At 52.6% G+C, this 12,594-nt stretch overlaps 1 protein-coding gene across 1 annotated transcript; it reads left to right on the top strand.

Moving 5' to 3' along the window:
* Positions 1 to 915: 915 nt before the first annotated feature.
* On the top strand, positions 916 to 12,346 carry LOC308611040 (BCL-6 corepressor-like; the record flags this gene model as incomplete). Its single annotated transcript, XM_081259985.1, has 5 exons — positions 916 to 997; positions 2,533 to 2,922; positions 4,103 to 4,289; positions 9,671 to 9,916; positions 12,342 to 12,346. The coding sequence occupies exons 1-5, from the start codon at positions 995 to 997 to the stop codon at positions 12,344 to 12,346; spliced, it is 831 nt and encodes a 276-aa protein (XP_081116111.1). The 5' UTR covers positions 916 to 994.
* Positions 12,347 to 12,594: the final 248 nt, after the last annotated feature.

Genomic DNA, 12,594 nt, shown 5'->3' with positions numbered 1-12,594 from the left:
TAAACTCAGCACAGTCTTCCTGCCCACCCAGTGGAACAGTAAAGCATTAGAAAGAAGAGGGGGTATTGAGTTCTATAAAAAATAACTTCTCTTGGGACTCAACACTGAGAAGAGAGGCCAGGTAGTTTAGAAGAAGGAGGGCTTAAAACTTAGAAGGTCTGAGTTATAAACCTCGGTCTTTCCATTTCACTACTTGTGGGACATTGAATCAAGTCATTCAACGTTTTGAGCCTCAGCTTCTTCCACTATAAAATCTGGGTTCTCATCTTTCCTGCGTATTTCAAAGGCTGTTGTAAGAGTCAATTGCCATGACATTATGAAGGCTATTAAGTTCTCTTTATAAATGATGGGTAAGTGATCATTTAATTTGTATGGTATTTTTTCCTAGGAGAATACCACCTGATCCCTATATTTACTCAATGTTTAGCCAGTTCCGACTAAGAGCCAGATAATTTAGACTTGACCTCCAGTGAATCTAGTGAGGCTCTGCCATGAGGGAAGGGTCTGTCTTCACAGTAAGCTTATAAAGGAGAGAAGCTGTGCTCCTTGGGTCCTTAGAAGGGATGCGAATGTGTAGAAAGGGGTTTAGAGTAGGAATTAAAAGATTTCTAGGAGAAGGGAGTAGGGTCTGCAGCTCCTGGATAGGGGAGGGGATGAGAGCTTGCACTGGGCTCCGTAGGAGGAGCTGGGAGTGGGGTGAACACCCTTGGTTCCCACTCTTTGGCATTGAGGGTGCACACTGAACCCAAGGAACCTCTGTGCTGGCAGTGCCTAGCTTGAACAGTGGGTCAGCTGCAGGGAAGACAGTGCAACGTGAGCGCCTCACTTTTGACCTTTGTGTGTGTGTGTGTGTGTGTTTCTCGGGTAGGATCCACTGGATCTGCTCCTTGGGATGAGAAACATAATGGTGTGGATGAAGAAGATGAGGAAGATGAGCTGGACCAGTCACAGCACCACGTTCCCATCCAGGACACCTTCCCCTTCCTGAACATCAATGGTGAGTGGGGTGGGGGGTGGGACAGAGGCATGGAGAGGATGTAAGGGGCTTTGATTTTGCAACCGTTGACACCATATCCACCATTGCACTGGGAGCAGCGACCAGGCCCTGGGGCCAGGCTGCCAGTCTGTTAGCAAGTAGGAGTCATAGGCAAAGGCACTCCGTAGGTATAGTTATCCCAGTGGGGTGGCTTCTAGGCAGAGAGAGCATCTTCTGAATCTTATGTGATAATTCAGAGAAATTAAAAAATTAAACTCGTTCTCCATCCCGCATACAAATACACAAGCTGTTACAAATTTTGCTGATTTCCTTCAGGCCAAGTGCAGGGATCCTTTTCGTGAATTGTAGGCAAACTCTTCTGCTATTTCCCTCGGTACAAATTTTCTGTCACTGCCTTAACAGCCTCTGCTAAGGCTGTATCGTGGGAAACTTGTGGCTCTACAGCTCTTAATACTAGGCTCTGATAAAATTTCTCTACTAGAGACTTTTATCTTTTTTAAATTAATTAATTAATTTATTTATTTTTTGTGGTACGCGGGCCGCTCACTGTTGTGGCCTCTCCCATTGCGGAGCACAGGCTCCGGACGCGCAGGCTCGGTGGCCATGGTTCACAGGCCCAGCCGCTCCGCGGCATGTGGGATCTTCCCGGACCGGGGCACGAACCCGTGTCCCTTGCATCGGCAGGCGGACTCTCAACCACTGCGCCACCAGGGAAGCCCTATCTTTTTTTTAAATTGACTCTTTGAATTCAGTTTCCCAGGAGAGATGCGTTTAGAGGTTGGAGGGTACCTGTGAGACAGAGCAGGTACTGCACCTCGCATTGCACGCTCTGAGGATGCTCAACCACAAGGTGAACTGCTCTTCCACAGCATCTTCCCTTGAACTTTTCACTGACATGCTCCTAGTCTTATGACTTGCATTCAGTTGAGTAGCTTTTCACTACTTTTCTAAGTTCCATTTGGCTCCTAGGGTCAAATGAGATACTTTTGCCACCTAGGAAATTTAGTATATCCAGACGATTCCTGTAGCGTTTTGGAGTCCCCTTCCCTAGGTGATGCCCCTTCTTTTGAGAATCAGGAAATGACTCTTATCTGTCTACTTGCCCTCCTTCACTTACCCTGTCATTTATAACCTTGCAACCAAGTGATGAGTAAAGAAAACGATCATAGAGCTCTCTCAGGTTAATATTGCCACAGCTACATTCCCACTTGGTGCAATTTTAAGATTTGGACATTTGGAAATGTGAGATCCTCTCCCAAATCTTTGGCTCACTCATTCTGTTATTCTCACCCCTTAAAAGGATGCAACCCATTTCCAGGATCATGATTTCCCTTTTTTTTTTTTCATGTTTTTTTAAAGCTAATATTGTGTGTCCTTACGTTATGGGCCACCTTGGATCCTTTATGGAAACATGTGAACATATATTAAAAATAAAAAAGTAAAATGTGGCCCTACAGCCACACCGGGATTTCATTGCCCTGAGAGAGGAGTTGGGGCGCATCACTGACTTCCACGAAGCCTATACTTTCAAACAGGCTCCGGGCCAGCCTGTTTCCGGCTTAAGCAAGGAGAATGTTCCAGTGGTAACCAACAAGGAGAACCTGGCGACGCCGGTCTCGACTCCATTCTTGGAGCCGACCCTGGGGAGCGACGGCTCTGCGGTCACTTTCGGGAAAACCCAAGAGGATCCCAAACCGTTTTGCGTGGGCAGTGCCCCACCGAGTGTGGACGTCACCCCCACCTACACGAAAGACGGAGCTGACGAGGCAGGATCAACCGATGGCAAAGTTCTGAACCCGAAGCCATCTAAGCTGGCAAAGAGAATCGCAAACTCCGCTGGTTACGTGGGTGACCGGTTCAAGTGTGTCGCTACCGGACTGTACGGAGACTCCAGTCAGCTCGGCCGGGAGCAGCGGGCATTGCAGGTGAGCCCCCCCAACCTGAATTTCAGGAGCCTGACCAGTTGTCAGGTTTTTTTAATGTGTGAAGAGGAGGGGGCCGGGGGTATGATAGGGCAGGACACCGGGCTGATTTGGTTAATGAAGCTTAGGGTAATTGAAATGTTTGAAATGTGTCCAGTAAGGGGACGTAAGTGGATACTTGAAGTTATTCTGTAGATTTTAAGCGAACTCCACTCGAATGCTGATAACGGAAGTTTTAATTATTGCGAAGGATGTCTAGAAGACTGCATGACATTTACCTATCAATCGCTTTGATTTCTCTGCCGTTACTGTACGTTAACAAATATACCTAAAAGCGCTGCTTAGAATGCCTTACGTGATACTTGGTGGAGGTGTGTAGCGGCCGCATGTCTGTGAGATTCGTGCAATTTTTTTTTCCACCCAAAAAACAAACAAACAAACAAAACAAAAACACAAACCTTGCTTAAAGGGATAGAGTATGTATTTAACTTGCTAGTGAATGATAGATGTTGTATAGGAATTTCCTTAAGATATTTTACTTTTAATTAAAACACAAAGACAAATTGTTTTGCAATGTTAAGAAAAAAATTGGTTTATGCTTATAAAAATGGATGAAGTTATCTAAATGATCCATTGAGTGCCCATTTTAATTACATAGATGGAAGGATTACAAGAGGACAGTATTTTATGTCTACCCGCTGCTTACTGTGAGGTCAGTTCTTCAAATTTTTATTACTAGAATCTTCCATAAACCTTTTGAGTTAAATTTCATTTCCAAATATACAAAGGGAAGTTTGTGGGCCATGGTCATCTTTATTCACTGTGCATTTGTTTTCTTTTCTGTTGTGTTTTTGTTTCGCTTTCTTTGCGTTGTGTTTTTGTTTTGTTTTATTTACCTTCGAAAGAGAATGTCTGTCTGTATGCCACAGTGTATGTATGGCTTTACATACACACCACATATATCTCTACATACATATGGCTTTACGAAGAAAGAGTGTGTGACTAGTTACACATAGACACTCTTACGTTTTTATCGTTCAATTTTAAAATATCTCAGTTGTATCATAAATTGTGGTTGGTTTTGGGCAAACTTTTCTTTGAAGATACTTTCCTTTAAGGTAAGGGCAGTGAAATAGCTTTGGTGGTAAGGTGTGTCTTTTTTCCATCTCCGTTCTCTTTGTAGCGTGCAGTGATGCGCTTCTCAGAGTTGGAGATGAAAGAGCGAGAAGGCGGCCACCCCACGACCAAAGACTCCGAGGTGCGCAAATTCAGCCCCGCTGACTGGGAAAGGCTGAAAGGAAGTCAGCACAAAAAGCCAAAGTCGGTCGCCCCGGAGGAGGCCATTGCCGACCAGAACGACAGTGAGAGATGTAAGTGAACCCAGGCGGCTCGCGTGTGGTACCACGTCGGTGGGAACGGGGCGGTTCTGCTCCCAGTGCCGAGGGAGGTGAGAGGAAGCAGTACGCTTCCGACGGCCCAGCGTCTGGGTGCTGGCTGTTCGGAGAACGGGCTGCTCTGGCCACCCTTCCCAGCTGTGGATTGCAAGGCTGGTTGTCCTTTGGAGCGTTGCGACATCCAGGAGTGAAGCACCTATGAAATGCTGTTTCCTGGCACGCGTCTCCTTTTTCCGGAGCAATGCTAGTCCTGTAGTTAGTCATAGTCTGATACAGTAGAGCAGAGGAATGGCAGTGCAGGACCTCCGGCGTAGCAGGTATGTGTTCTGTTCTGTAGCAGGTACGGACACGGGTTTTTGGTAGCAGTTGAATGACACTTGCAGCCAGAGCCAGACCCTCCAGAGTGACAGTCTCCTGTGGGAGGGAGTGGAGAGTACTCGGATTCTCCCTCCAGAGGCAGAGGTTTCGTTCAAGTGCGATGAGGGCTGATGAAGGCCCCAGAGAGATGAGCATCATTGTGTTCTGTGGAGGCTCGTTTGCAGTCATGAGGAGCTGACACCACGCTCCCAAGCCGTGGGATCAACGAGGCCGTTCTTCCCACCAGACGGGTGTGTTCTGTTCTGGAGGCCGAACTGGAGAGAAAGCTCGTGTTGGCCTCGAGTCACACTCTGCGGTCCCATCAGCTGCTCCCCAACTGGGGTTGACTTCGGGCTTGGCCCTCGAGACTTCCTGGGCGAATGAGATGCGTTGGCAGCAAGTGGAGGTCTTTCTCCCGCTTTCTTCAGTGTGCGTGCTTGTGGCCTGCAGCCTGCTCCGGACCCCAGAAACCTCACCGGTGATGGTGAGTGAGGGCACCTCGGTGAACGTCGAGGACAGGGTGGGCGTGCAGTCCTCCTGAGACGGGACAGTCGGGGGTGGTGGGCACGTTTGGGAGGCCCAGGCCCTTGGACCCGGTCGTAGGGTCGGCGTTCGCCCGCACGCTTAGGTCGTGGGTGCCTGATGCAGTTCGGGAGAATTGTGGTCAGCAGCAGCGTGTGCTTCTCTGTGCTGCTTGGAGCACTGCCCTCCCCCAGCTTATGTTTGGGGTCAGAGAAAGGCCTGTGGCCAGGGTTCTGGGTAAGCCACAGCGGGACCGGTGTGTCCTACGTGGCTCCCGTAGAAGGGGATTTCTGGGGCTAGTCAGTGGCGGCCTTACCCGAGGGATGGGGCTCTTGATGTGCCTGGAGTAGACGATTCCGAGCTCCTCCCCCTCGGGATTGGAATGAAAAACGGAGGGTCCAGGCCACCCTGGAGTGAAGCAGCAAGAAGGCCTGCCTCCTTGCCTGTGCTCACAGCTGACACGCAACCCTTACCCTCCTGAGTGGCCTCATAACTCAGCTCCTGGGGAAGTTTCTCAGAGAGATGTGGTAAAAGTGGTCACGGCCAAGTTCACGGGGATGCACTTTTCTGAGGAGGGGATCTGCCTGTTGTGGGTGGACGGTGAGGGAGGCTGGAGGAAGGGAGCGGGCAGGTAACCGGCCTCGAGTCTTTTTGCCCTTTTCTCCAGCAACGTGGCCAAACCCAGGGTGGCCGCTGCCCTTCACGTCTCAGTGGCCTCACCCGCCCTTCTTCCCAGAGACGTTTGTGTGCATCCTTCCCAGTCTTTCCTGCTGAGCGTGGAGACGAGAACTCGGTGTGGCTGAAGGGGAGCAGGGCCTGAGCCCCAGATGATTCCGAAAGCCCCCTCCCCCCACCGCCTGCCTCCAATCTCAGACCGACCGACGGGTCTCTTCCTGGAGCACCCGGGACGTGGCCCAGTGAGCCATGAATGGCCACCATGGGAGGTCAGGAGAAGGGTTGGGGAAGGTGAGGGGCTCCGTTTGAAAGGTTGGGGCAACGAAGGTGGGTTCCCCACCCACCCTCTGTCTTGTAGAGACGTGGGGTTTCTAAATAGCTGGTCAAGAAAGGTCACCTGAAGGGGCCACTGTTCTTACTGCGGCCTCCACGTCCAAGGCCCAGCAGGTGTTCATTCCATTCAGCTGGATATGAATGGGCCTTCTTGTTCTTGGGCCATCATGTCTTGAGCTGATATGGGCTCAGGTCCTTCTCATGGGTGTCGTTGTGGCCGAGAGCCGAGCTGTGAGCACATGGGAGCTGGGGCGGGGATTTGGGGCGGGCAGGGGTCACAGAGAGGGTCCAGGATGCCTTCAAGATGCCTTCCCCCTTCTGAGGCAGCCCCTACTCATGGAGGGCCCAGGAGCTTCTAAGGTGGTGGGTGCTGTTTGCGCGGCCCTGGTTGTCCTGGTGCGGGTGCATCTTGTTGCTAGGGGCTTGTTTAAAAAAGAAATTAACTTGAAAACACAGTGGCTGAGATACTCATTTATTCTTTATGATCACATGGGTGGCTGAGTGAAATTTTTATTTTGGAAGTTCACCAAATGAGTTTGGAGGTTCCTCAGACTTGGAAGTTCATCACTAGGAACCCTCAGTGGCATTTGAAGATGGGGCGGGGCAAGGAGGCATTGGTCCCTTCCTTCTCAAACTTGGAGTAACCATCTCCCTTGCCAGCCACTTGGCTGGGACAGGCCTAGGACCTGCTCAGTGGCAGTGCCTGGCCAGGAGCTGGAGGAAGCCTCAGTTGAGGGGCTTCATGAAACTTCTTTGCTCAGGGAACTTCTCTTCCAGCTGAGCACCTGCATGTTTGTAAACTACTTTGGAACAGAGATCCCCTGCACTCCTTGTGTAGCGGGTTTAACTTTGAGCAAGGTTAGCCCTGACTGGAGGTGCTATTATAGTTAAGCTACAGAGAAGGGGATTTTAATCCTGGGGAGCCTTGCAGCGACTCAGAACCCTCTCACCTTGTTTAGGCCTCACTGGGCATGGCTCAACAGTGGTGAGGGTGCTTTGCTGCCACAGTGACTTGTAAATGTTGCTGTGGTGATGCTTCTGTGAGGTGATGCTATGGTACAACCATAATGAATTTGGGATATATGTGCTGTGAGTCATAGGACCATGCTGCAGGGACCACGTTCACATCTTGCTTAGACTGGGTGACCAAGGGCACATGGCTTCCCACTTTTAGAAGGGCCAAAAGTAGCAATGATGGCAAAGCCTGATGGTTAGGATCCCCGTGTATCTATTTATCTCCCCAACTCCTTTGCCCTCAAGGGTCATCCTCCTGTGGGTCATGGTTAGAACAGTCTTTGAGAAGCTCCAAGTGACACGGAGCCTCTACCCCATAGCTGGTGGCCATGGGGATCTTGGGCAATCGGGGTGGGTGTCCTTCAGGGTTATTACTGGCCTGGGTAAGGTCACACTAGCGTAAGGTCTTGGGGGGCCTTAGCTGAGGGGAATTGAGGTCTTTGCCCTAAAAGGCTCCGGGTTTGGGGGATGGGTGGATGGACCTAGTTTGGAAAAAGAAACTTTCAAATTGGACATGGGGGTTCTTAAGGTAGCCCTTCCCTTCCTCCATGGATCCCCTCCCACGGAGCTTTTAGGGAAGGCTGATTGGACCAGAGAAGTCCAATGGTGTAACCAGCAGGGCTCACCTCTTAAAATTTCCTACGTTTCAGGCCTGAGATTCAGGCTGGTCTGAAAGTCTTGGCATCTTTTGGTTAAAGGGATTTTTCCAGCCTTTCTCTGTGCTGAGCCCGGCCCGTGATTATGAAGCCCACCCTGGAGGGAGGCTAGCAATAACATTCGCACTTTACAAGTGAAGGGGGCCGAGTTGTAAAGTGGCGCCATTCCTGCGCAAGTGTTTAAGAGGGTCACAGAGCAGCCGGAGTGAGAGTTGCAGCACGCCGTCTTCACCGGGCCTGTGGTAGCCTGGGCTGCATCACCTGTAAGCACAGGCCAGGAGTTTGGGGTTTCTCCTGCTGCCATGACAGGAGACCCTCGCGGTTGGGGTGATTCCACCATTCTGGCAAGAGTAGATGGGGATCTCTCCCACCTTGGGATACCCTTGGAGAAAAGCTAAGTGTGTTCCACCATTGAGAACACAGGTCAGGCTAGCCCAGGCCAGGGTTAGGTTCATCCCCACAACTGGCTGCCATTAAATGCTGGGAATGCCCCCCAAGAGAGGCTGATCAGGGGACCAGCCGGCTGGGCAGAAGTGGGAGTGATACTTGAAGTGGTCTAGGGAGAGGAGGAGGAATGCGAGCAGCATGTGAGGGGTGTGTCCATGATTTCATCTAGAAAAACGGGCTGTGGGAGCTTAGCTCAGGTGTTAATGAAATACCAAACTCATACACCCACCCCCACCCCCGGCCGGTGATGGACACAGGGTCATCTTCGGGGAACTCTTTAACAGCACAGTGATCATTATAGAATTATTTGTGTGTTAGAAACAATGTGACTAGCAAAGCAGTTGAACTGTTTCTTTGGCTAGAGCAAAAGTGAGGAGTGATGTTAGGCTGGGGTGATTGGAGGAAAAGCCCCAAGTGGATGCTAGATTGAGCAGGGGGGCAGGAGCAACACAGGCGGAGCTGGGGTGTGAGCAGTTCAGCCCTGCCCGCCACCCCCCCACCCCCCACCCCCCATGAAGGGGGTTGGAGTCTTGTCTTTGAAATGTCCTTAGATGCTTGTTGCCTGGGAAGGAAGGCGTGGAGACGTGCCAGGTGGGTGACTGGTGTCACTGAGGGCCTTCTTCCTAGACAGGAAATAGGAGCAGCCCCTCGATGGCAGTGAAATGCTTTTCCCCCCACAGGTGTGGAAAGAGGACAGACGGACTTGTAGCAATCTGGTTGAGTTCTTTGAAATTGCCCTTGACCCTTGTGTGTGCACCAGGAAGCCTTTCCTTTCCCTTTGCCAGGCTCCTCTTGCCTTGGTCTCCCCAGCTTCCCAGCCTCCCACCATTCTTTCCCTACCCTTTTTCTTCACCCTCGCCCCTGCTGACCCAAGTGAACATTGGTGCTATGTCTGTGTAAATGGCAGTTGGGGGCTATTTGGTCTCTTGATGACATCAGCCTTTTTTGTTGACTAGCAGCTGTTTCCATAGTCATTTGTAGCTCCGCTCTGATTGGTTGGATCTTACTGTGAGGTCACTCACCCCCCCTTTAAAAGTAAGCCACCTTGGAGAGTTAAGCAGTTAGGGAGTGATCTCACATGCCTATAGAGGAATGGTGTAGATGCCTCACCTTGACCCTTGAAGGATGGATTGTGAGTGGGCTACGCGCCTCATTTTCTGCTTTCTTTGCTGGTTGTGTTCAGCTGTCCTTCCTTTGGGACGTCTTTCTGAGGGTTTTGTGCTTCCGGCGTGTGAGGCCCCTGGTCTCCAAAGGGGGGTGGTCTGTTGGTAGCAGATTGCCTTGGGCGTGGGGGTCCTGCCTGCTCTTGGTGACCTTTGTTCCCTCCTTTCCGGGTTGTCTCCCCTCCCCTAGGGGAGCGTTATGATGGAAGCAAACCTGACCCCTTCGAAGCCCCAGAAGACAGTGATCTTCCTGAGGACATGGACACGGAGCCCCCCAGAGAGTCCCCCGCCGACCAGGCGGCCCCGGACGCGTCACGCAGCCCCACCCTCCGGCTGAACAGAAAGCGCAAGGTGTCTGGCAATAGGAACCACACTGAGACCACTGTGCTCCCGGAGGACTCTCTGCTGAAAGCCAAGCGGAGACGGGTCTCCAAAGGTGAGCTCGGTTTGGCTTCGGGCCCGCAGGGCACCCTACGGAAGTCCTGGAGCGGAGCAGTGGAAAGTTCCAGTCCCACCCTGGATCCCTGGGGGGAGCCACTCACACCTCCCCACCCCCCACCCCCCCAAAGCCAGTTGCCGGGGCTGGAGCCCAAAGGTGGCCAAAGGCAAATAGGCCCCCTCCCGAGACTTGGTTACAAGTTCCAGCCAACACAGTGACCACACCCCTCCCCTCCCCCACCCCTGTTAGTGATGTGTAAGACAGTTTGTTCCCCGCACCACCACCCCCGCCCTGGGGGGCTTCTTCATTAATTTGTAGTTATTTGTCCATTAGCTGACTGGCCTGAGAGGGAAATGACAAACAGTTCCTCTAACCACTTAGAAGAGCCACATTATAGTGAGCTGACCAACCTGAGGTGTGCATTGAATTAACAGGGCTCCATCCCAGAAAGCAGCGCCGCTTGCTGCACCTTAGAGAACGTCGGGAGCAGAGAGCAAACCTGGCCGGCAGGGCAGGAAGGAAGTGACCCAGGCGGTTCAGCCTGCGGTCACCCCCCAGGGCAATAGCATCTCCGAAGAGAAACCTGGCAGGAAAAGGGCAGAGGCCAAAAGCAACAGCAGCTGGTTGGAGGAGTCCCTTAAATGCAGTGACAATGAACAAGGTACGCACGGGGCGGGGGGCGCTCCTGGAGGGTGGATCACCCGCCCTCTGTGGGAAACGGCCCTGGAGGGGACCTGAGCGCCATCCAAGTTGACAAGAGTAGCGTGTGGCGAGCGGGGAGTTTTCTTCCTGAGGTCCTTTCAGCCTGCACACTTCCTTATGGAATGGACAGTGAGGTGGGAGCTCGACTTCCTGGGCTGCTCCTCATCACCCAGCCCGGCTGGGCAGGAAGGGAAGTCTTGGGTGACCCCGGGCGCTTGTCAGTGCCCTCATTCCAGCCTCAGGCTGTCCGCAGTCGCCCTGTCCCGAGCACCCAGGCCCCCCACGCGTGGGGACGGGAGCGCACGAAGGGCTGGCTTCTGCCCTCTCTTGCGGCCCTTTGAAGCGACTTGCCATTTGGCGTTTCGTGGGTTAGCCTATTTGCCGGTTGAATGTGGGATAATTAAAATATTAGTGCTTTGAAAACATAATTGGTATATCTTTAAAAACTGAAGCTGCTCCAACGATCAGTGCTAACAATGGGCTTTTCTCTCCTCACTGGCTACAACTGTGTAACGCCCGCTGCTTCTCCCCCTGACAGATGTGCTGTGCATGGACGAAGAAATGGATCGGCAGCCTTCGCCCCTGCCGCAGAAATACACCGACAACAGCGAGAAACCATCCGCGAAGCAACCGTGCAAAACCAAGCCTTTGATCCCTCAGGAGCCCAGGCGGGGCTTGCCGCTGCCAGGGGACTCCTAGGTGGACAATGCGGATGGCAAGGTACCTCTTGGCCCTGGCTCTCCCCCGCCCCCCGGGCCCGTGCAGGCACATCCCGCCTGCCTGCTTCTCTGCTTCTGGGGACAAAGCTTTCCTTTTCCTGAACCCCTCCCCCCAAAACGTCCCTGCCCCTTCCTAGGGGACGTGTCTCCTGGGTGGCGGTGAAGTTTCCAGCGAGTAAAAATGCAACCCCTTCCTCGCGCCCCGCCTCCCCCAGACAGAGAGGAGGAAAAGTGCTTTCCTCCACTCAGGTTTGTAACTCAGGGAGGAGGCGAACCAGGCGGGTGGTGGAAGGACAGCCTGAAATGTGTGCGCTGCCTGGTTTCGTGATAGGTGACCGTCCGGAGATTTTGAAAGCGGCCTGAGCCCAGTTCCGACTATGATCTTTCGCCGGCCAAGCAGGACCAGAAGCCCTTGGACTGTTTGCAGCAATTGTTACCAGCTTCCCAGGCCTCGCAGCTGACATGGTCAAGCTCCCCTCCAGAGACCACCCAGTCCCGCCCGATGCCACCGGAAGCGCGGAGACTTATTGTCAATAAGAACGCGGGCGAGACCCTCCTATAGCAGGCCTCCCGGCTTGGCTACGAGGTGAGCATCCTTGTGGGTGCCCTGGATCAGGATCCGCTGGCTTCTGCTCCTTGGGTGGGGGACACACTGGCTGTGGATGGGGGGCGTGTCTCAGAGCCCAGCCCCCTCCACGTGGCGGGCTGGGCTGGGTGTTCCAGCAGGGTGTTTGCGTTGGCTCCCGCTCACACTGCAGGCTCTTTGGTGGCTTGTTCAGTCGTGGTGTGAAAAGAAAGGCAGGCCTCTCTGATGTTCCGTTCCCGTTCAGGCAGGTAGGCTGCTTCGGCCAGTCTGGCTCACTTATCTCTGATATAAAATCTGACCTAACCCAGGGCTTGGCGACCAGGGGAATTTTAATGAGCCCTTTTGGAATCTGAATAGCAAGAAAGAGAGTAGGAGAGTAGTTATTAGCTCTACTAACTTGTGCTGTTTGGGGCAGAGTGATGCCCCTGTGAGGTAGCGGGTTGGTAGTGTCTGTGCAGAGTAGGGATGGGAGTGGGGCAGACCTGAGCAGTCTCTTTCTGAGAGGGCACGGGAGCCGAGGGCTGATGGGCGGGGAGCAGGGGTTGAACCTTGCACAAAACTCCCTGTCCACACTGCTGTATCCCAACCCAGCACGGCTGATGACAGTGATGGCCTCTATTGCTAGAGCAACATAGAAAGATAGCTGATATCTGCCTAAGCCCGTGTGA

This window comes from Mesoplodon bidens (genome assembly GCF_964165515.1).
Source record: "Mesoplodon bidens genome assembly, contig: HAP1_SCAFFOLD_240, whole genome shotgun sequence".
In the NCBI taxonomy this organism is placed as follows: domain Eukaryota; kingdom Metazoa; phylum Chordata; class Mammalia; order Artiodactyla; family Ziphiidae; genus Mesoplodon; species Mesoplodon bidens.
Note: the sequence above shows the minus strand (reverse complement) of the source record. Positions and strands in the feature narration are given on the sequence as shown.